Source organism: Notolepis coatsorum (assembly GCF_963971535.1).
Source record: "Notolepis coatsorum genome assembly, chromosome: 17".
NCBI lineage: Eukaryota > Metazoa > Chordata > Actinopteri > Aulopiformes > Paralepididae > Notolepis > Notolepis coatsorum.
In genome coordinates this window covers 45,197,669-45,223,314 of record NC_140181.1, presented here as the reverse complement: position 1 = coordinate 45,223,314, position 25,646 = coordinate 45,197,669, and the positions used below count along the sequence as shown (strand labels likewise).

The 25,646-nt window shown below is 42.5% G+C and overlaps 1 protein-coding gene across 3 annotated transcripts in view; it reads right to left on the bottom strand.

Moving 5' to 3' along the window:
• mtor (mechanistic target of rapamycin kinase) overlaps positions 1–25,646 on the bottom strand; it is a 368,371-nt gene that overhangs the window by 126,428 nt on the left and 216,297 nt on the right. For all 3 annotated transcript variants that reach the window (XM_084334134.1, XM_084334136.1, XM_084334135.1), the window contains exons 29-31: positions 17,370–17,445; positions 12,906–13,045; positions 1,076–1,176 (exon numbers count right to left, since the gene is read on the bottom strand). In XM_084334134.1, the coding sequence (XP_084190260.1) occupies positions 1,076–1,176; positions 12,906–13,045; positions 17,370–17,445 (317 nt within the window). The remainder of the gene's footprint in view (positions 1–1,075; positions 1,177–12,905; positions 13,046–17,369; positions 17,446–25,646) is intronic.

Sequence of the window (25,646 nt, the reverse complement as noted above, 5' to 3'; positions counted from 1 at the left end):
CTTGTGGTTGATAAGAACTTTAAGAATTGTAATATCAGGGGTGTTGTGGGCCTAACTTAACAAAACACCAGTGAAAGGAGGTGCTCACTTGATATCAACGGTGATGTGCTGGCCCCCGCTGCCTATCCATCTACTGTATGGGGGGCCTTTATGGGCCGTGGAATACATTTGTAGTGTGTAGTTCCATGATATACTTTAAGTATCTATAGACATATTAGACTTTATTTTGGCAATGGGAGTGGGGTTCATCATTGGGACGCTTATGTTTTTATTGTAAAAGACAGTATATATCACAGTATTTTACCTAATACTGTTTTGCCCTCATCATTGCACGATGGGATACGTCGGGATATGTCAACGTTCTGAGCTGATGCCATTACCATCTGGACGACAGGGGGATCGGATTTAGAGCTGTTGCTGTTTTCATTAGCGCTTGGCTTCAGGTGCACTGAGTCAGGGAGGAGTGGATGGAATTCATGCTCCCTGTTGGGATGAACAACAATGTATTCACTGTATCCATGTATCCGCTGTTGAAGGACGCTGCGGCATCTTCACGTCCATTACTCCGGCGCAACCGTGAACAGAGTCCACGTCTAAAACCCGGGTGGATTTGGAGCTGTGTTGCCTCCCCGATAGCGATTCTGAGCGTTTAAATGTTTGAGTATCGGCTGACACAGAGTAACAATCCAATCCATTCCTTTTACTATATAAAGATTTAGACCATTCGTTTGGGGTCACAGATCAAAGATGACGATGCTATACATTGTTCTCAACATTGTTCTCAATGTACAGTATATGCAAAAAAAAAAGTTGAAAATCAAATCCAATTTATTTAGATTTCTAACATGTTACAGGTGACTCTTCGTGTCTCAGACCAATGCCCAACTTCAGCCTAGTCTCAGCCCCGATATCTGAATCCGGTATCGGAGCATCCCTTATTGATACCAGCTGTCCTATACCTGCCAATGTGGCTACAAGCTGTTGGCAGCTAATGGGGTTCCTAATAAAACAATAAACAGTATAACCCTGTATAATGAGTGTTAAATGGCCAGACATGGAGAAGCAGAGCGGTTACCTAGGCCCCAGGCAGCAGCGGCGGCCATGCGGGCCATCTTGGCCTGGGTCTCCTCGCTGACCATGGTCCACTCCTCGCAGCACTGCTGGTGCAACAGACCCCTGGGACACACAGACACAACACAAAGGCTTTAGGACGCAGCGTTGGACGAAAGCAGGAGACAAATACTTTAATCATTTATTTTTGTATTTGAGTTGTGTACAAAAACACGTGAGACACAATTCCCTCAAGTAAAGACGTCATCTTCAAGACACTTCAAAGATGTGCCTTTTGTGAGCCAAGGCAGCATTAATCATCATCCGTATACGCGTGAAGACACTAAATTAATAGTTTCCATTTCCCAAACAAATCCCACCAACCCATTTGTTGTATAGCCAACAATGCTGGCGTGGGATGAGAAAGAAATATGTGCAAGGCTAAACAGCCTCATAGAAACCCATCTGCAATTATGAACAGATTATTTTTTTATTTTTTTTAAATGGCAGAACATCTTGAAGCCGTATCCCGGTCTGCAAGCTCTTCATCAATATCGTATATCCCCCATAAACAGATGCATGTTCCCCACAGGGTCAGGTGCATTTGAGCAAGTCCAATTCCTCATTAACAACAATCAGTCGTTCCCCACAGCCCCATTCCCCAAGGATGCAACCCCACCGCTCACATGTGTTTCATAAGGAAGGACCACAAACAAGATTAGCGGAGACAAGGAGAGACAGATACAGCTTTAGGTGGTGGGTTCTTTTTAGTAATTTTCTTTTTCTTTCCATTTTTACAGACAAACATACAAATAAAAACAACACTCATGAAGAAGAAAATAAATACCTAAAAAAAGGGGCATCCACTGATCTCCTCCATCCACACTACACAACCTCTGGCCTCGTGGGCCTCACCACCCCCCCCCCCCCCCCCCCACACCTCTCCTCAAGCCTTTCCCTCTGTTGGCTCAATGCATATGTCAACCTTTCCATCACGTAGATCTCATGGATCACGTTCATCTATTCTCCCTCCGTCTGCACCACCTGACTCATCCACTTCCTTGCGAGATACTTTTTGGTCGCCACCCTTGATATGTAAAAAATATATACATGTCATCATTATCCTTTTCCCCAAATTACATAAAAAAAAATTACTTTTATTTATAGCATTTTCAGCTTTTTCTGGCCACGCAGGACCGATAGAGGGAGAGAGGGAGAGAGGAGAACGGGAGGAGAGGTAGGGAAGACATGCGGGAAACGAACCTGGGACGACCGCTTCGCGACTCAGCACGCTATGTAGTGTGTTACTGGAGCGCCCCACTTTTAATTTGAATGGTATTTCTACATATAATACTTTTTTACCATGTACTTGTGTCCATAGGAGAATGGATGGGCAATCCCAGAAGATATGATAGTGGTTGACGTCTTTAGTCCCACATGGTATGATAAAGAACCTGACTGTGTTCTTCCACTGGTGGTGGTGGGGGGGGGGGGGGGGGGGGGGGGGGGGTCAGTGAAGTACTGCAGCCTCCCAGCTGCATGGCTATGGTATAATATAATATCATATAATTTATGGAGGCTGGAAGTACAAACGTCTTGAGTGAACTGGGTCCGTGCCTGCATAGCATGGGCGAATACAGTATGTCCAGGGGGAAAGACCTGGGGCTATCGGTTGGCTCAGTAGAACATCACTCAAATCCTCAGAATTACACTTAAAATGATCCTAAAGCAAATAGTGAGTGATTGAATACAGACGCAATTTCACATTGGAGAGTGAATACTGACGTCTGTGGCCAAACAAAATGAAAGTTGATCTTCTGCCTTTAAAACCGATTCCACTTTAGAACGGAATTCAAGAATATAGTCAGGGGGCCAACACTGATATTGCAACTTAAGTAATCGCTTTTGGGTAGAAGCTGTCAACCTATCCAGTATTCATGTTTAACCCCTTGACATATGGCCTAGCTATGTTGACATCTTTGAAAAAGATTATTTTGGTCATTTAATCATTGTATCATTGTAAGTGGTAAAATCAGACCTTTTTTCACAATGCTGCCAAATTAGTGACAATTTTCTCTGTAATTTCTAACAATTTTGTAATATTATCCCTCAATATATCTCCTGTGAAAGTATGATCTTAACTATTGATTAAAAGAAAATGAACCAATGGTAAATCTGTTGGTCCATCACCACAATGAACGTGCATCCTTGGCAGAGGATACCAGATCCCTGTTTGGACTGACACATGATGACGACGATGATGAGGAGACGCACAAAGACTGCCTTCAATCAAGAATCAAGAGGGATAATCACGATGTCATTCAACTTGTTGATCAGTTCCAGAGATACGTCTTCCAACAAGAGCATATGTATGATTTAGTGTCCCTGACAACTGGTGATGTTGCCTCAGAAGAGATACTGAATTACCTTACACTACACATGCTGCAGAGTCTGGCAAAAAAACAATCACTGAGTTGGTGAAAACCCGACTGGGCACAATGAACACAGACTTCCACGCCAGTCTCACCAAGAGAAAACCGAAATCATTCTCAAGCCTATACAGCACAGATACCAAGCTTGAACAACTCAGATCCAAGTGTGTGAAGCCTGACCGGGATATTTTTCACCACATCATTGTATCTATGGAGAGTGGCAGAGAGGTCAACATGGATGAGCTTCTCCAAAAAGAACTGTGTGCAGTCCCCCTGTCACTTGCCACAACAGATTCAGTGCTCAGGCCTACACACAAAGCTGACTTAGCCACCATACTACAAGCTGGTGCAAAGGAAACAGAGCTCAGTCCATCTGTTATGAGAACATGCACCATCATTGATGGAATGGCCTTAGTAAGAGCCATGGGAAAACCTCAAAATGCATCAACCTTCGGGAATATGCAGATGTGTTCACACAGAGAGTGGCATCTAATCTACATGGGTACGTCACCAGACTGGATATAGTGTTTTATCGGTACCAACAAAACTCCATCAGGAGTGGAACAAGAACAAAACGCAGCACTACTCAGTGAAAGGTTTGCACAATTGTGAGTAGAGATGTAAAGCTACCTGCTAACTGGAATAGCTTCATTGAAATGGATGAAAACAAAGCCAACCTTACCCATTTCCTATCAACTGAGCTTGAGAATCATGTGCAGCTTTATGATGAGTTTACTGATAAATTGTTATCAGTGGAGGGTTTGAGGATCCTGAAAAAGTCACGTCAGCTGGGATTGATGTATCTCCCCTACAAGCTACACATCAAGAAGCGGATACACGCATACTACTACATGCAGCTGATGCAACAACGAAAGGGTTTCAGAGGCTCATCATTCAGTGCTGAGACACAGATGTGTTGCTGCTACTACTTGTATTTGCAAACCAACTAAGCCAAGAAGTTTGGATGAAAGCAGCAACAGCTAAGAAACCATGTTACAACAAAGTCCATCAAATCACACTACCAAATGAGATGCTCGATGGTCTGTTGGCATTTCATGCCATCACTGGATGTGATACTACGAGCCAGTTCACCAGAATTGGAAAAAGGACAGCATGGAAAGTGTTCCAGCAGTACCCGCATCTTCTCCACAACTTTGGTGAGGATGAAGTACCAAGTACCACTTCCCTATCCTTGGCAGAACAGTTTGTATGTAAGCTCTATGACCTTAAGTCAACCAGCAACTCGATACAAGAAGTTTGCTGCGCTCTCTTTCGAAAACGTAAAGCCAATGTTGATACATTACCACCAACAGAAGATGTGAATGTGAATGAAAAGTTTATTTTTGAACATGTAATTATCCATATTCCTCCAAACAAATCACGGTATCTAGCTCCGTCAAACCGAACAATCATAACAACAACAACAAAAATTTAAAAACAATAAAAAAAAAAGGAATTATAAACAAAAGGTCAAGAGCAATGTATTTAGTTTAGCATACATGTCCAAAAAAGGAGTAGAGGGAAGCTAAGCTTATTGATCCCTCCCCCCTTACATTTTAATTTGTTCTTCCATTAATTTTACTAGATATAACATCATTTAGTATATTACAATATAGAATATACTTTTACTTATTACAAAAAGGAAAAAAAAACTTGATTCACTTGACAGCAGTGAATATAGTACAGCACTACATAACACAATATAACATTATTAACTTTGTTTATCCTCATTACTCATTTCTGTATTTCTCTGTGTATTTTTTTAGCTGCTTTTTAAATTGTGCCATATGTTTACTCGGTTTGATGTATTCAGGTAAATTATTCCACAACTTCACTCCACACACAGATATGCACATGCTTTTCAGCGTAGTGTGTACCATTGGTTGTTTAAGATTCCCTCTCCCTCTTAAGTTATATTCTCCTTCCCTGTCTCTGAACCATTTTTGAATGTTGCCTGGGATTAGTTTGTATCTGGCTTTGTATACAATGAGGGCAGTTTTGAAATCAACTAGGTCCATACATTTCACTGTCAATGCACCTCAAGAGGGCCTATTAACAAATAGTCACTAGTGACACATCCACAACTGCCCTCACCAATCAATTGTGGTTGGCAGATGATGAATGGTATGCTGGTCCCCATGCTTCTTACCAAGGAACCTGTACAATCCACATGCGTACAGCTGACAGTGTGTGGATGCAAGGAAAGTGAAAGTCAGTGCAGTACCAGACAGTGTCTCTGTCACAGAAGAGGACTGTATTGCAGTGGGGCGTGTGGATGGGCTGGTGCAGCATGGTGCATGAACTCCAATGACATTCGAGACTAACGGTGAAGAAACCGATCTTGATCTGGATGTTGTGGTGCTGCCGCCAGAAAAAAGCACATCAACAACGATATCTTCAGTGTACGATGCTCAGCCCTCCACATCAGCACGTGCACTGAGGGCGCAGGGGCGTACAGATCACTGTCTGTAACCAGCAAACCTTGAGTCTGAAGTGCCTTCTAGGTCCTAACGGTATGTACCTGAGATTCTAGACATACCAAGTGTACTACCTTGCTGTGCATCCAGTTGTTGTGCCATTCTGACCTTGTGTCTCTTTCCTCCTCAGGGCGGGATCCACAAAGAATGGATTGCACGGTGCTAATTGCACCCTTACTTACAATTCATTATGAATTGAAAATGATTTAAACAAGATGAAAGTAAACAGATTGCAGAATGGGTACAATACAGTACGGCTCAATACACATAAGTGTATCCAAGTGTATTGTCAAAATAAAACATTAAAAAGTCAAAAAGCATTAGCACGAAAGGTCACCTCGAGAATCATATAGATTTCCGCTTGGACATTACATTATTCAAACCTGTGTAGTATTGCACTGTATCAAATGACTGTGCTCTAACTTGGCAAAAGTACCTAGCATACATTGGAATCATGATTCCTAAATTATTTGGGTTACCATCTCATGTTTCCAAGCTGATATTCACTCTAAAAACATGTTTTCTTTTAGGCGGAAATCGAATTTGACTTTTTTCAATGGTCTAGCTCTATTTTCTCTGGCACAGTAACACCCATTTACATTCTGACACTGCTGCAGTCATCCCACTGATGTCACCTTTCTTTTGATACCAGGATTATCTATATGGCCCTTGTGATTGGGGAGATATTCTATATTTATTGTGGGCATGTCATTTCGAGCAGGCAATCTAAAAAATTGGCCTGAAATGGCCTCTAAAAGTCACAAAATAATTTTTCAAACTTGTCAACCACCCTAGAACATCTTACATAGGTCCCCTTCTTACCAAAAAAATATGTTGACAGCTTCTACCCAAACATGGCAGCAAAAGTGCTAACGGAAGCACTTTTCCGTTAATAGAGCTTCATGAGAACTTGAACGTCTCTGAAAACTGGCCAATTATTTTTTTAATCATATATCATATCAAACTTGTCATATACCGTAAGCATCCACAAACATTTACAATAACAAAAAGATATAAATGGTGCATTTATATAGCGCTTTACAATTTTTTGTTCCTCACATTCACCCATTCACTCACACACAAACGGTGGAGACAACCATGCAAGGTGCCAACCTGCTCATCGGGAACAGTTAGGGGTTAAGTGTCTTGCTCAAGAACACTTTGACATGCTGCCCGGGAAAACCGGGAATTCAACTGGGAACCTTCCGATTACTAGACGACTGCTCTACCTCCTGAGCCACCATCTCCCCCAAGATGTTTTATAACTATTATAAAAAAAAAAATCATCTCAAAAAACGCTCATTTGACTGTCCAGACCTCTCAGTCTGGTTTCAAACCAAGCTAGCTTTCAGTAGCTTTCAAACCATGTCAGGCTAGCTCAATCTAGCTAAAAGCAATAAAAAGTACAGTGCATTATTTCCCCCTGTGGGAGACAATTGAAAGTGTTGTGTAGTCAACTTGGAGAGAGATTCCAGATAGTACCATGTGTGCGGGGCCAGCAGTGGCTCGCCAGAGGCAGAGTGACTTTTCAATTAATTCAGTGATTGGTTCAGGGAATTAATTGTATAATTTTCGTAATAAATGCCCAAGCATAACCACGCCCAATTCAGGAAAGTTTACAAAAACATAAATTACATTATTTCGATTCCATCACAGCTGTAATGCTAGATTAATACACATGGTTTGTTTCAAAATGTACGTCACCATGATTAATCTCTAGAAGAAACTTGAAAGTGAAAAAATTGGAACAGAATTTTGAGAAACGCCCTGTGGACCATCATCAAAAGGTCTGTAGAAACACACTGTGCTTTTAGTCTAGGCAGTCATGGTTTTGTCCACACAAAAAGGAACCTCACCAAAACCCTTGGGCTGGACTGGAAACAATGTGTTCCCATAAGACTGCTCTCCTTTGACTCATGGTGGGGTTGATTGTTATGTCGCCCCACCTCCTCCCGAAAAAACATCTAGTACACGCCATCACCCCCCACTTCCATCACAAACAAACACTCACACCCGATCACCTCCACCATGAACAAACATCTACACCCCATGCCCCCTCACTTTCTTCATGAACAAACATCCACGCCCCATCACCCCTCACTTCCACCATAAACAAACATCCACGCCCCATCACCTCTCACTTCCATCATGAACAAACATCTACACCCCATCACTTCCACCATCAACAAACATCCATGCCCCATCACCCCTCACTTCCACCATAAACAAACATCCACGCCCGATCACCCCTCACTTCCACCATCAATAAACATCCATGCCCCATCACTTCTCACTTCCATCATGAACAAACATCTACACCCCATCACCCCTCACTTCCACCATGAACAAACATCTATACCCCATCACCTCTCACTTCCATCGTGCACAAACATCCACATCCCATCACCCCTCACCTTCATCACAGAAAACACCTACACCCCATCACCCATCACCTCCTCCATCTACACAACGAGTACACAACGTTGGCGCCAGCACCCCTGGTTACAGAAGCAAATGAGCAGCTCAGAGACGATGCTGCATAATTGAACCAGACATGTTGCGATTCTCTTTTTATTCCCCAAAAAATCCTCTGCTCCATGAAGGCCTCTTAACACTTTCAGAGCCGGCCGTGTTTTCCTTTTTACCCCCTTGAATGCCCATCATCCACTTCAATGTTAGCGTTAATATCGCCTAATCTATGTTTTAAATTATGGCTATGTTTCTAATCTGCCCGTCGCTTATCAATGACTCATTTTCCAGTCAACATTGTCGAAGCGGATTGTTTTTTTTATCGGTTAATTTCCGTTTTATAGCATCTTGAAAAGCCCTCGTTTTCAAGGAAAATAAAAATATTCCATAATAAACGGAATATTCTAGAATACACAAAACACGTAAAAAAATTTCGGCCTATTTATGAATCGTTTTCAAATAAACGCTAGATTATCGATAGTATATGTGTACGTATGCACGCTATATAGGCGATCTGATATCTGATCTGATATATTTCCTGATCGCTCGCACAGCCAAACAGCCATATCACATATAGGGGAAAAGCTCTGATTATCCTAAGACTGGTAAAATAGATTCCTTACCTGAGATCAGATGGTATCCAAAAAGATTATTCCAATTCCTGATCGCCATTCCAAAAATCTATCCTTTTATTGATCCAATGCTACATACTGTAAACACATATTCCACGCTGTTCTGATGGTCCACAATGAATCCGATCGGCTCTGGTTACATGCGTGAGAAGTAAAATGTCGATTCCGGATTTTTTTTCTCATCCATTTTCATTGAGTCCATTCCAAAAGGGTGCATTACCATCTGGGAGACGATAGGGGGCGCTTTTTTCATATCGGAGCTCCTGATGGGGCTGGTTTCCCAACGGTAGACTCTGTTGATGAAATATGAATTCAGATCGCTAATAAAAAAAGAAAACGATATTTGTCGTTGTGGGCATTCAGGGGGCGGGCTGATAACACGTGTTATGTCGTCCGTGACATCCAAAGTGTTAATGGTGTCCTGTAAAAGGAAATCATCTGCAAATTGCTAGCGGTGGACATCCTTGGCTCTGGGTTCTCTTGACTCTTAATTTACTGGACTGTCTGTTCGTACACTTCCTGGGAACATTACCTTAGTCGCCTTGAGGGAAGTGCGGCTGTTGAGCCATTCTCTCTCCCTTGTTTCAGCACATCATCAAAAGGAGCCTAACGTCAGATCTCATTTGAAGCGAGCTGCTGAGGCACGGCGCTGGGGATGAGGCACAGCGCTGGGGATGAGGCACAACGCTGGGGATGAGGCACAGCGCTGGGGATGAGGCACGACGCTGGGGATGAGGCACAGCGCTGGGGATGAGGCACAATGCTGGGGATGAGGCACACCGCTGGGGATGAGGCACACCGCCTGGAATGAGGCACGACGCTGGGGATGAGGCACGCCGCTGGAGATGAGGCACACCGCTGGGGATGAGGCACGCCGCTGGGGATGGGTCTCTTGTCTCCATCCATTAGACTCACAGGACCAATCCAAGAACCTGCTCTCTATCACCACGCTGACTATTTTATTTATTCTTTCACAACAAAGTCAGTAATGGATCCCCGTGTACAGTGTGCAGGGTGGAAGGACTGGACACACATGCTAATCAGTCTGGGGTTAGAGAAGGAAAATGCATTATGAGGCAATGCTTCCTTTGTGATGTCCTGCTACAAACACAATTTCCAATTTGACACAATATCACATGAACAATATTTCTTATGGTCTTACATATACATAGGCCTTTCCACTGCTCTCCTGTGTCCATCGCTTGCCACATCTTGCCACCAGTACAAATAACCAGGGAAACACTGAAACAGACACTGGTAACGTACATCGAGCAGAAGATCAAATACTGTACAGTATTGGAGAATTTCTCTAATACTAACATCTGACACCAAGAGCCAATTGTATCATGTTAGAAGTGTTCTGCAGTTTTCTCAGACAAACCTACTCACGCATGTTCACTCGCTCACGGTTGTTCCTACTAGTCTACTGGAGAAATGTTTATGTTTATGTTTATTTAAGGATCCCCATTAGCTTTTGTACTTGTCACAGCTATGCTCATTCCTATTTTTGTTACGATACAGCCAATTTGCTTTGTCCACTTTAAACCAGAATCAAGAACCATGCCAAGCAACTTAGCATCTTTTACCTGTTCCACTGGCTGACCAGCCAGTGTCAGGCTTAATTGGGGATCACTGCTTAATATGTGCCTGGATCCAAACACCATTGCTTTTTTTAATTTTTTAATTTAAATTTTTAGCCACTTTTTTCTCCTATTTTTTCTATTTTTCTCCCATCCCAATTCCACTGTGCCAATTCTTCCCTCCCCTGTCTTGAACGTTGCTTGCATATGCCCCCCACTGGCCGGTTGTAGAGAGGATAGAAGCCTTGTTGCATCACGTGTCCCCTCCGGTACACGAGGAGGCAGCCTGTCACATCTTTTCACCTGCCAGCGCGGACTCTCATTGGCGAGGTGTAACGTGTGGGAGGCTCACACTACCCCCGCCATTTCCTGTCTCTGCTGTGCAGGCGTCCCCAACCGACCTGTAGGAGTCGCTGTCCACAACGTCCAGATTACCACCCATCGACTTCCACCCGCTAACTCTGCCAATTGAGTTAGTGTGACGGCTGGCCCAAGCCGGAGGCAACGCCGATAGCCGGAGTCGAACCCGGTGTCTCTTGCATTGGTGACGAGCGCAATGTCCGCTGCGCCACCCATCATTGGTTTTGTTTTTGAAATGTTGAGTACCAGTTTGTTACGAGATTGTCTGCTATGCCCGTCTCTATCCCAGTCTGCTATGGCTTTAAGCTCCATTCAAAGTAGTCACTACATATTGATGTTGTACTGTACATTGTAGAATCATCAGCATACATGACTACACTGGATTTATTTAATACATATGGGAGGTAAATTTTTATATTGAATATTGAATAGAGCAAAGGCCCAAGCTAACTTCCCTGTGGGAGCCCACACTGCAACACCTTTCAGAAAAGCTCACATTGAAAAAGACCCACTGGCTTCTCCTAGTCAGGTAGGTCTCCATCCAATACATAGCAACGGAGCCAAAGCCATAGCTCATGGCTTTGGCTCTGTTGTTCCCTCATAAAGTTCTAGGGTTGTTCCTGCTAGTCTAGTGGACTGCTGGATACGTTGTTCCATCATATAGTTCAATGATTGTTCCTACTAGTCTAGTGGAATACTGGAGATGTTGTTCCCTCATATAGTTCTAGGGTTGTTCCTACTAGTCTAGTGGACTACTGGATATGTTGTTCCATCGTATAGTTCTATGGTTGTTCCTACTAGTCTAGTGGACTGCTGGAGATGTTGTTCCCTCATAAAGTTCTAGGGTTGTTCCTACTAGTCTAGTGGACTGCTGGATATGTTGTTCCATCGTATAGTTCTATGGTTGTTCCTACTAGTCTAGTGGACTGCTGGAGATGTTGTTCCCTCATAAAGTTCTAGGGTTGTTCCTACTAGTCTAGTGGACTACTGGAGATGTTGTTCCCTCATATCGTTCTAGGGTTGTTCCTACTAGTCTAGTGGACTACTGGAGATGTTGTTCCCTCATATAGTTCTATGGTTGTTCCTACTAGTCTAGTGGACTGCTGGAGATGTTGTTCCCTCATAAAGTTCTAGGGTTGTTCCTACTAGTCTAGTGGACTGCTGGATACGTTGTTCCCTCATATAGTTCTAGGGTTGTTCCTACTAGTCTAGTGGACTACTGGATACGTTTTCCATCATATGGTTCTAGGGTTGTTCCTACTAGTCTAGTGGACTACTGGATATGTTGTTCCCTCGTATAGTTCTAGGGTTGTTCCTACTAGTCTAGTGGACTGCTGGATATGTTGTTCCCTCATATAGTTCTAGGGTTGTTCCTACTAGTCTAGTGGACTGCTGGATACGTTGTTCCCTCATATAGTTCTAGGGTTGTTCCTACTAGTCTAGTGGAATACTGGAGATGTTGTTCCCTCATATAGTTCTAGGGTTGTTCCTACTAGTCTAGTGGACTGCTGGAGATGTTGTTCCCTCATATAGTTCTAGGGTTGTTCCTACTAGTCTAGTGGACTGCTGGATATGTTGTTCCCTCATATAGTTCTATGGTTGTTCCTACTAGTCTAGTGGACTACTGGAGACTTTGTTCCCTCATATAGTTCTATCATGGTTGTTCCTACTAGTCTAGTGGACTGCTGGCACAACGCTAACACAGTGTGAAGAGAGGTCTGGCTATGAGAGACTACCAGTGGAACAAGTATAATACATTTGAATATTATGTAATCGAATCTAAGTTAGCCGCTCTCGCCCCTAGTGGCGTCTCACAGGCGTGGCACTTTGTGTAAGACCATCTATGACACTGGGAGTCCGTGTTAACTCACTGCGCTTAGCCCCAAACACAACCCCCTGACTTACCATTCACCCAGGGCCTCGAGGCAGCGCATGCGGCCCAGAATTAGCTCCGGGTCGCCCTTGTTGATGTCAATCTTCTTGTCGTAGGCCACCAGGGCATCCTCCCACTCGTGCAGCTTCTCATACCAGGTGGCTTGGATTTCCTGGGGAAAGAAAGGAGGAAGACATGGGACCATGCAGTATTTCCTGACAACTGGAACCGTTTGCCCTTCAGAATCAACACGTCTCCATGTCATCTTATACCCTGAACTGTTTCATTTGCATGACCGCTGTAACCTCAGATAGGAATGATTGTTTTATGAAACGGCTAAGAAAACAATCTGAGTTATTATTGTATTGTGTTAGTCAAAAATGAAGTTTTAATGGCATACTCAAACTGCTCTTTTGTGTATGGGAAGAATTCCTAACCTTTATCCATTTACCAGACACTGGGCTGGGAGTTATAGCGCTTTGTAAAGGAGAGGGAACTAAATACTGTTCCACAACCAGCTCTCATTATGCCACAGCATGGTCAATTGGAGATTCCCACCATCGGACCCCCCCGGTTGGACCTGTGACCTCCAAGTGTTGACTCCACAGTAAAAACAACGTTGAGGTGACGATCACCGCTTCCTCTCTGGTGACCACAGGCAATGGCGCGCGGCTCTGTCGTGACCTTCGCTGACCTGGCGATGGGCCTGACCGGGAGACCAAAACAGAGAAGCCACCCTGCCACCTTAGCCAGACTGTCTGGCTTCCACGGTAACCCTCTCTGAATGTTAACTCATAAACGAGGGTTCCTGGAAATGTTTGCTGCGCTGCTTTCTTTACTGAATGCTTTTACTTCACTCAGAGCTTTAACGACGCGGGGGGGGGGCATAATTGTAGCTTTAGGGAGACAGGACGTATGGCCCGTTTCTCTGCCATTTAACCCCCCCCCCCCCCACCCCTCCCAATTTCTTCTTTGGCTTGTCGATTTTGTATATTTGACTATTTCAGTTCCCATACAACAGTGGTTCCCAAACTGTGGGGTGCGCACACCCCCTTGGGGGTCCCCGGCAAACTACAGGGAAATGAGATGGAGGGAGAAAAAAGGCGTTGTTCCCTCATATAGTTCTAGGGTTGTTCCCTCATATAGTTCCATGGTGGGGCGACAGTGGATTGGGAGGTAGAGCAGTCGTCTGGTCATTCGGATGTTACCGGTTCGGGAGGTAGAGTAGTCGTCTGGTAATCCGGAGGTTAGCGGTTCGATTCCCGCTCCTCCCGGGCAGCGTGTCGAAGTGTCCTTGAGCAAGACACTTACCCCCTAATTGCTCCCGATGAACAGGTTGGCACCTTGCATGGTTGCCTCTGCCGTCAGTGTGTCAAGTCAAGTCAAGTCAAGTTTTATTTGTCACGGCATACAAATATACAATGAAATGCGGGTATGTGAATGTGTGAGTGAATGGGTAAAATGTGAGGAACAAATTGTAAAGCGTTTTTGGATAAAAGCACTATATAAATGCAGCCATTTACCATTTGTTCCCTCATATAGTTCTAGGGTTGTTCCCTCATATAGTTATAGGGTTGTCCCTCATATAGTTCCATGGTTGTTCCATCATAGTTCTAGGGTTGTTCCCTCATATAGTTCTAGGGTTGTTCCCATTATGTGATATATTTTTGTGACCCATATGTGATCATGGTTATGATGCAGTTTAAATTCGGTGACAGTAATGTTATTTGAATGCTACTTTTCACAGTCCAACAGTGCTGTACCACACACAAACATTCTAAATAAACGTACCCATAAAGACGCATAAAGACAGACCCTCCGAGGCAGAGTCATTGACACGTTCATTAAATCAGATGGAACGTTTATCAACAGAGGCCATGCCATGTGTGTTGTTTATGGGCGTCGCTCTCTCACTCTCTCAACTCAAGCTTGACAATGAAATCTCATCTTGATTCACATGCACATTTAATTCCGCCCCCATGCAATGACCAAATTCACACAGAAACAGCCTTTTTTAAACAAAGAATGGTTACTATTAGAGATAAAATAACTGTTCGCTTTTATAGTAAATATGTTCTTAAACATTCAAACTGTAATAATATTTTTTTTTTTATTTAATTTTTTTAAATTTTTTTTAAAGCTATGTTTTGATCTCAGACGAAATGCCGCAAGCCGAATTCCGGTCGATATCGCTGTGCATGGTCACATATAATTGGTTGGTTCTACTAGTCTAGTGGACTACTAGTACTAACTGGAGACGTTGTTCCCTCATATAGTTCTAGGGTTGTTGTTCCTACTAGTCTAGTGGACTACTAGTACTAACTGGAGACGTTGTTCCCTCATAAAGTTCTAGGGTTGTTCCTACTAGTCTAGAATGCCGTTACTGGCCATCAAAGAATCAGAAACGACCCCCCCCCTTTCATGCATTCATGATGAAACATAATACCTATTATATACATTTGATTTGGAAATAGTAGCGTGTCCAGGCAAGAAACGCCAACACTTAGAGTAGAATTCACGTTGCACCCTATTACTCGCTTTCCAGGAATTATCCCAGATCACTGAAATTATACTTACCATATATTCACCACGGGATACCGCGTGAACGTATCCATGAAAAAATGATCTCTTTTTTGCATCTTGGACGGAAGAAAGTCAGTGTCAAATGACCATAGTATTGTCCCCATAGCTATAATATAGAATATAGATATAGCTCTACAAACAAGGTGACACACTCCTATCTTTAAAGCGTGGTATAGCTACAACGGGACCCGGCTAATGGCTGGCGCTGAATGAGTTAACATCGCAAAAGCAAGACAGTATGACGATTTTGACTCCAAAATTAAAGTGTGAGGAGGACGTTTTTATATATAATCAAATTTAAAGCGGCTATCTTACTATGAGACCCAATAAATGCACTATATAACCTCAACTTTAATGTTAGAATGAAAAAGGACCAGTAGAAACTAATGTGGTTTTTAATGCCTTCCAGCATACAGCCAGGTCTAATATAAATCAGCAGGGTTGATCAAAGGATGGATCCGTAAATACAAAATAAAAACATTTTAAAAAGTGCAATTTAGGCGATGGAGAGGGAAACAATCAAGTTAGTCTTAACAAAGAAAACCTTTCTCCTGTGTCTCCTTGTGTCATGCAATCGATTTGGGTGGAGGAAATGCATGTCTTGTGTTTGGAAGACTGACACTGTTTGTATTCCACATAGTAGAGGTTTTTGTGACCCTTTATCTTTCCCCATGTGAGGTTGGACACAATTCCATTGTGTGATTTGATTTAGAAGTGTGAGAGGTCTTTGAGTAATGGAACATTTTGCTTACCAATGTACTTGTTATACAATGTGTCTGACTGTCTGTTGTTACGATGCATTCAGGACCAAAACAGGAGATATTTTAGTGAACCTTTATAAGAGTAAAGTTGGACACTACATTACGCGAGTACTCATATTACGGAGTAATGTTACATTTAGCAGGTCACTATGGCCAACTGTTGCCTATTGGATTATGTATTTTATTTAATAAAATAAATAAAAATACAAACATTTGCATAAAGCAAGCATATCTGTCCAGTGTTCACTCTCATGTTGTAGAGAAAAGAGTATTAAACACTTTATCACGATTAAATATTTGAATCAATTGACAGCCCTAGTTATTTCATATCTGGACAAGCTCACTCCACTGAGGACAAGGCCTCTGTGTGAAGAAGAACGTTGAATATCACGGTTAGAGAAAACTAAAAACACATCCATTACACAGGTTTTCAGTTTTCCTTCTCATTTTGTCCAGTGGTCCGTAGTAAAAATGCAGGACAGATTACAGTTACATAAAGAATCGTTTTCTTTTAGGGTTGCCACTTGGGTTTACTAATATGAACATCGCTGCCAGCATTTTGAGTAGTGACACATTTTGTGGGCTTTCCACTTGGCAGACGGAGTCACACAGGGGCTTGGGCAAACACAGTGAATGAAGCCCCATTAAAGTGGCTTTTACAAACCATTGACTGTTAAGTCAACATGACTGTTGAGGGCTTTCTCTTTAGAGTAAAAAAGCACTAAATGCGTTTACCATTCGGTAAGGAAAACGCCCAGCGGTCTCAACCGTTCGCAGAATGATAATATACTGTACATGTGGGCGATGACAACAGCAAAAAGGTATCTGGATCTCCAAAGAAACAAAACAAAGAAGCCTATTCACTGGACAGATGAAAGAAAGACATAACTCTGGGCCTCGTCTTACGGAGCTCCTGACCAGGGCAGCAGACGTTCTCCTCCACGTGCCGCGGAGTTAGAACAGGCCGTTCTGGGGGCACATGTCTTAAAACGATGCTCATCCTCATGTTGTAGGGGGCGGAGCGTCAGGGCAGAGGCCAGGAGGACACTTACTTCTTAGCCCAATGGGAGTGCATGTCATGTAACGGTGGATACAAAAAAGTCTAAAGGCAAGGGGGAGGGAGAGGGAGAGGGGGGTGGGGAAGACGCTCACCAGTTCACCAAAGTGCTTCATGGCGTACTCCAACACGCCAGACGCGGCCTCCGGCTGCTGCAGTTTGTTGTTGATGCTGCGAGATGAGACAGAAGCAAAAGAGAACAGAAAAGCTTTTAGGGAATTTCCATAAACTCATCCTGGCGACTGAACAGACTCTCAGAGAACTGTTGAGAGTCACACTGGGCTTTGCTTGAAGGAGGTGATGGATGGCCTTTGAGGTCACACACGGAGACAACAATCAGAGCTGGTGGAATGGGGAGGGAAAGGGTCCAGGCACCAGCGTATGACTGATGGAGGCTCTGAGGACGGCGGCGAGGGAAAGGCGGGTGCTCTGGGGAGGTTTTTAAGTGCAGGTAGCTGCTTATACAAACAAACTGTACAGCATACAAAGTCCTAACCTGACAATCTCACTGAGAATGGTTGCTGTAAAGCAGTCAAATGTTTAATGAATCGCTGGAGAAATTTTCTTGAAATTGTATGCAAAATAAAGGTTACACAAAAGTGAAATCAGTGCGTCAATCTTCAATGTGTGCATCGTATTTGAGAATTATTATACACGGAGAGACTGATTAGAGATTTTTCGACATTAACTCATTCCCCGCCAACGACGAGTTTACTCGTTATTGGGCGCCAATCGTTGAACGCCAACAACGAGTAAACTCGTTATTTGATAATTATTTCTTTTATTCGATATTTCTATTCATTACAGGCACACAGACTCTGGGTTAACATGGGGAATCATCCTGAGAATGCCAAAGTGCAATACCGGCCGCATCACACTAGACGGTGGCAGGGGCGTAGCTGGGGGGGGGTAGCTTAGGATGATTCCAAGGGCCCAGCACTGGGGGGCTCCCCAACATTTTTTATTTTTTACTAGACATCACTCAGGTGTATTATTGATGCTCTCATTGATACTATGTTTGTTTCTGAAGTGTGTGTGTCTGTGTGTGTGTGTGTGTGTGTGTGTGTGTGTGAGATATATATAGAGAGAGGGGGGGCTTTGGTATACTATTGCATTGGTCCATTCATTGAAGATGAACGCAATGCGACATCCTTTACTAGGCTCACCCACCAACAGTGCAGGTGCTGAACTGCTGATCCGAATGTATAGGTAAAAACCATATTATGCGTTTTCATCAATAAAAAAATGGCAAAAAAATTTACGCTTACGCGCGCTCGCATTCACTGGGGGCCTACAAATACATTCTTTCATGGGGCCCAGAATCTGGAGCTACACCCCTGGACGGTGGTATCGATCACCCTTTGTAACCTTGTATCTTGGCCTGTGGAACGGCCAAATGTCTCGGGTTTCATTTTTCGCGAACGGTTCTCCCGGTTCCATTGAAGCGCGTCAAATATCCCCAATCCATATGTTGTGGTGGATTATGCCGTGGACCAAATGGACATTGGATGTACCAGATGGCGATCAAACAATTGGAATATTATTTTTGGATCACAGGTAAGGACGATTTGACGTAATTTTTGCTTGATCCTGCAATGCTTTTATACCGATCGGGCTGATAAGAATGTTTAGTGTTCAATACGAATGCCGTTACTGACAATCAAATAATCAGAAACGACCCCCCCCCCCCCCGCCCTTTCATGCATTCATGATGGAACATAATACCTATGATATAGATTTGATTTCGGAATAATAGCATGTACAGGCAAGAATCAGCAACGTCTAGAGTGGAATTGACATATACGGCTATAACTCAGCATTTCGGGAATTACCCTAGACCGCTCTAAAACCATACTTATATTCACCACGGTATAACACGGGAAAGTATGGATGGAAAAATGTATTCTTTTTCACATATTGAACGATAGATAGGTGATGTCAAATGGGCCATAGTATTGTATCCATAGTGATAGAATCCTTGTTTTTTCAATGTGTATATAATGTAAATATCTGAAGATGACAGCATCTGCTATTAGATCTCAGATGAGGAGGACAGTATTAGTGGTGTGTGTTTTCAAGCTAGACTGGGAAGCCACAGGCTAATAGAGCCATGGGCTGGGCTCCAAGGTCGTCGGCAAGTTGGTAATATCAACAACTGATATGCACTGCTGGGGGGAGGTTTGGTCAGAGAGCTATGGGGAGAAAAGAGACGTTTAGTGTGTCAAAGACCAAAAGTGCCGTTGCTATGGTATCGTGTCACTTAGTAACGAGAAAATGTGGCAGGGTCCCGTTGCTACGGGGAAAACGTTATGAGATGCGAGTTCCTTCCGGGGTAAGTTAGAGTAAGACACGAAGCGGAGGCGAACAGACGCGTGGATAGAAACTTTGAAACGATCCCTCCTCCCCTCGCGGGGGGGGGGGGGGGGGTAGGAAGGGAATGCCACGTCATCGCTAGCTTCGGCTAACGGGGAAGGCCTTTGGACCGCTAGGCCGCATGACCACCGAGCGGGGTGACAAGAGAGAGATCGTTAGAATAATGAATTTAGTTCCTTCTAAGGCTTTTCAAGGACAGAAAGAACTTTTTCCATCTGGTACAGAGGCTTTGTTTATGGAATAAACAATGTTTTCCAAGAAAGGTACCACGTTTCCAGCGTTGTTTCTTCTGATTACGGATGTACGGATGTACGAGTGGATTAAATGATTAAAGGCTAGAAACAATGTAATCTTTCAATAGCTATAATATAGAATATAGTTATAGCTCTACAAACAAGGTGATGCAGTCTTATCTTTTAAAGCGTGGCAGTGCTAGAGTGGGGCCCTGTCTAATTCCCGGCAGTCAATGAGTGCCAGTGACGCTTTGTCGTTAGTTCATGCCGCCAGTTGAGTGCCGGCAATGCTATATAGCGTTTGTTTGTCATATTTTTTTCATTAGCGATTTTGAATTCATATTTCATCAATCGCGCCTCACGCTAGTGTTGCAGACTCTCTCTGAGCTCAATTGGGAAAATACCGCCCCTATCGTCTCTCCCTGTGTAACTGCACCCCATTAGTTTAGACTGATGAGGGGGGGTCCAGCTCCTCATGTTACTTCTCCGGCGAAGCATCTGAAGAGATCCAAGTTGATCGCCGGCCCGGACAACGTGTGGATTATGTATTTCCAGCACCCAACGCTGAATCAATAAACGTGATCGATATTTGGAATGGCGATCAGGAATTGGAATAATCTTTTTGGATAACATCTGATCTGAGGTAAGGAATTAATTTTACCAGTCTTAGGGTAATCAGAGCTTTTTTCACAGATATATCAACGTTTGCCCTATGTGTGTGTGTGTGTGTGTGTGTCTGTGTGTGCGCGCTGATCAGGAAATGAGAGAATCGATATTTCAGCCCGCTTCTATAGCGTGCATAAGTACACATATACTATCGATAATCTAGCGTTTATTTGAAAACTATTCATAAATAGGCCGAAAAATTACAACGTTTTTGTGTATGCCAGAATATTCCAGTAAAGGGCGATTATCACGGAATCTATATATTTTCCTGAAAAACAAGGGCTTTTCAAAATGCTATAAAACGTAAATTAACTGATTAAAAAACAATACGTCTCGACAATGTTGACTGCAAACAAGTCATTGATAAACGACGGGCAGATTAGACACATAGCCATAATTTAAGACAGAGATTATGCGTTCACAACGCTATCATTGAAGTGGGTGCCGGCATTCAACCACGTTTTACCATGTTCACCAGTGGTAATCAAAGTGTTAAGGGAGTTAACACCAGGGCTGGGTATTGAAATTCCTTCAACACTATAGAGTAGTGATGCACCGATGTGAAAATTGTGGCCGATACGATAACAGATATTAATATTGCTGTTCTGGCCGATATTTACCGATGTCAATATCTCTTAGGGATGCACCGAAATTTCGGCTACCGAAAGTTTTCGGCCGAAAATGGCAAAAAATTGCCTTTCGGCTTTTGGCCGAAAGAGTTTTTTCACCGAAAATATAATACCGAAACAGAAACAACCTGTAACCTAACGCGTGTTGTTGTGATGATGTCGCGCTGTCGGGAGTCGCGTTGTTTCTATGTAAACTCTGCGCGCAACGCGTCCAATAAATGCGTCTTTAACATCCTTATTTACTATATGCCCGTCGCGGTTAATCACTGAGTGATCTAATATGCATATTATTCAGAGCGAGAGGGGGGGGGGGGGGTAGTGTTTCTCACATTGACGCTGACTGTCGTTGATAATATAATCTTTCTCGAGCATACACGTCGCGCGTCTACTGTGCCGAGTCAAGAGAGCACATTCAACTGGGGACTAGAAAGGTGCGCTCAGTAGAGCACAGATGTCCGCCGCGGCAGCCAGAGAAAAGATGGAATTAATGTGCTGTATGCATTCAGAAGTGCTGAATAAATGTTTTATGGACCCATAATAGTGATTATTTATTATTTAAGTTAAGTTTTGCCATAATCATATTATTTTCCATAATCATAATGTTCCACAACATTGGTAAAAAAAAATTCTATTCTATGAATAATTTCCGGCCTTTCGGCATTCGGCCAACTGTTTTCTATTTTCGGTATCGGTTTCGGCCAAGAATTTCCCATTCGGTGCATCCCTAATATCTCTGTATAGAAAACACTTTTTTATGATAATCAAATAAAGAGCTATTTTCCAAAACACATTTATTTTTTTTACTTTTGTAACTTATTTTCAGAAAAGACTGATATTTTTTAACTATTTAAGACCAAAACATGTATAAAAAATGTAATAACATAAAAAAAGGATAAATTATAATTTTTTTTATATCGGCCCCATCTTGATATCGGAACGATACCGATGTGTTAAAAATAATTACCATATCGGCGGCCGATATATATCGTGCATCACTATCTGTGATATCGAATGACACACTGTCACACTGTGTCAAGAATATCTATATTCTTGGAAATTGCCTCCGATTGCGAAGTGAAGCCTCCGATTGGCTCACGCAGCACACGCGCCGCACATAACTCATCATCAGTATTGAATTATTCAAACGATAACGAGCCCTAGTTAACACATATTTAACACATAACTCATCATCAGTATTGTATTGGTATTGACATGATTCAAACGATAACCAGCCCTAGTTAACACTTTGGTTGCCTAAGGTTAAATTAATGATATACCATAGATTGCCAGCGCTATTTGTCTATGGAGAAAGTCCCCTTCTTTGCAGGGCTATAACTTTTTAAATTCTATTGCTACATTGCCATTATTAGGGCCCATTCAAAGTCCTATATGTATTGTTCATTGTGTAGCAACGTTAAACTTTTTCATTCACATATTCATAGTAAAGTATGGTCTAATGTATAAGTATGTTTTCATCTCTTTCTGCAGCTTTCTCCAGAACGTGATATATAGCCCCAAATGCATTATATTGATGATGAAATACAGTTTGATGGCAATCAGCGCGATATAAAAAATTCCAACTAGACGTACTTCTAGAAGTTACTACACGTCATCTGATGTTGACCGGATGGGCGAGGGGGCGTTTATAATTCCGTGGGCAGCGTTATACCAATCATCTAATGTGGGTCAAATGTTGATAATATCAGTTATTATCGAAGACGGTAACGTTACACGCTGAAACTCACCCCAGTCTCCGCGCGCCGTTGGGCGATCATCGTCGAGTAGACATTTTATCATTATGGGATATATTTTTACCCGGTCCATCTCCAGCTTGTATAATGGTATATACGTCCAAATCATGTTGTTTATCGAGTTATTGGCAATCGATCACCGTGTAGCGTGACGAGCCAGAGTCACATGAACTATAGCGAGCGCCCGGAAGTACTACGGTCGTCATGACAACCTCTATTCAACATCCTGTTTTGGCGATTGCGCCGATCGGCCACCAGATGGCGCTCCTGAACCGCCAGAGAGCTCAGTGGGTCCTGCTGGTGGATCTCAGGCCAGCGGAGGGACATTATGAATCCGATCGCAGATTTTTGAAATATTGATATAAGGACGCTGTACAGCGTCCCCCGGCAACTTTAGCATGGCCAGCAAAGACGTGAAAAGACGTGTCCCGGCACTCAAAGTGTTAACACACATAACTCATCATCAGTATTGTATTGGTATCGAGTAAAAAAAACAATAAATAAATCTAATAAAAACGAATAAATCTCATGACCGATAAGATATTCACAACATAACACAAGATATAGCAGACATAATTTTGACCTTCCACTACCAAGAACCAATCTAAAAAAAGAAAGATTAAGAAATAAATCACGTAGAGCATCACCTCATATTGGAACAACTTGCCATCACACATCTATTCCCAACCTAGCCTTCCTACATTTATATACAAAATCTAATAACTTGAAAGACTACCTGATACTGTACTAATTAGGAGACATCTCACCTAATTATTATTATTATAATTTTTTTTACTAGGTGCTTAGTTTTGCTTTGTGGGAATTTGCAATTACTTATTATTTGTGCGCTTATGTTAATAATAATAATAATAATAATAATAATAATAATAATAATAATAATAATAATAATAATAATAATAATAATAATAATAATAATAATAATAATAATAAATTGAATTTATAGAGAGAAGCGCCTTTCTCAGACTCAAGGACACTTTACAAGAGAGAGAAGCTATATAAAAGAGGGGGTAAAAATACAAAATAAAAAATATATCTTGTTCTGTCTGATGTATTCTGAATTATTGCTTGTTTTTATTTGTTTGATTAGACGTCTTGCTTATTTTTATTCGTTTTTCTCTGAACTTATACTTTGTATGTCTTATAAGTAGGACCCCAGGTAGACTAGTCGGCACTCTTTGTGTCAACTAATAGGGATCCAGATAAACTAAACTAAACCTAGAGGACAATGACTTGTGAACTGAAGCTACTAGAAGAGGTCTCAAAAGAGGTAATATTTCCACCACAGGAGTCCTCTCACTCCTACAACAAGCCGACCATCGACTGAAGAGCTCAGCTCCCTCACCTTTTGACACGTTAAAACAAATGTTTCCCCTTTCAATGTAAGGTGTATATTTTGAACGGCAAATGCGTGGTGTGGTCCCCTGTCTTGACGCTGATCCCTCTAAATTGTACCTACTGTAAATTGTACCTCATCCCATTTCTGCTTTGCACTATATAGTACTGTACATTAATACACTGCATAGTATTGTATATTATATGGTAACTCAGTTACGTCTATTCTGCATCGAACATTGTACATATGTCTATACTGAACACTGTGACCTCATTTTCTACTTTTCTACTTCTAAATTACATGCTATACTATGTTATTTGATACTATCTTGTCTAGCACAGTCTCTGGAGCGTAACAGTAAGAAGCATTTTGTATGAAAGTATTCTGTACTTCTGTATGACAACTATTAAAGAAACTTGAAACTCTAATGTGTATTTTACCCCCCCACAACAAACCCACATCTGGAAGCGTTCATCTGAAACGCACGCCTGTCGTATTTCCTCAACAAAAAAGAAGGTACAAAAAAGACCCCGTGCTCGGCCCCGTCCAATACATCTGTAAAAGAGGAGAAGCTGGAAGGTGGGGAGGGTCCTAAGTACAGCCGGCAAGACAGTTGATGAAGGATATCGGAGAGTAGATGTTAACAAGGGGGCCTCCAGCAGACTAAGGTGATGAAAGGACACAGCAAGGGGTCATCCCAGGACGAAGACAGGCAGCTGTTGTCAGGACTCCACTAAAGACATTCTTCATCGGCTAACAGGAATAGGGCTTTGTCGTCAATTAGCTGATTTAACTGGGAGAATCTGTACAATTGAGTTTCCCCACATGCAGAGAAGGACCTCTTTAAATAATTTCGAATCATTCTTCAGGGAATAACTCATTCAGCGTGAAAAAATACAAGTATATAAAATTGTGGAACAAAGAAATGGTGGACTATGGCCAAACTGACCAATTAATCAACTAAGGGTTGGCAGCCCCTTGCTGTTACTGTACATTCCAAGGCAAAAAAAGCTGCCAGCAGCATATAAGTACAGGGTCTATCAGAAATTATTAGGAGATGGGCTGTATGCAGGAGTTCAACAGAAAACTCCTTTTGACACACAGGTGATGGAATTAACTTCAAAATCCAATTTTGGCATTGCAGTTCATGGCACTAAATTAGCTATTAGGAAATATACTGTACGTTAGGAGATTATCTGGACAGTCGTATTTTTGGTAGGTTGTATCGCATTTGTGCGGTTTAATTTCCGGTCTTCAGGACGGGCATTATGCAACAAGAAACCATATGTGACAGACGGACGGTCCCGGATCAAAGAGACTCCTGCCACGTTCGTGTTGATGTGATGAATGGAAGGGGCACCACCAT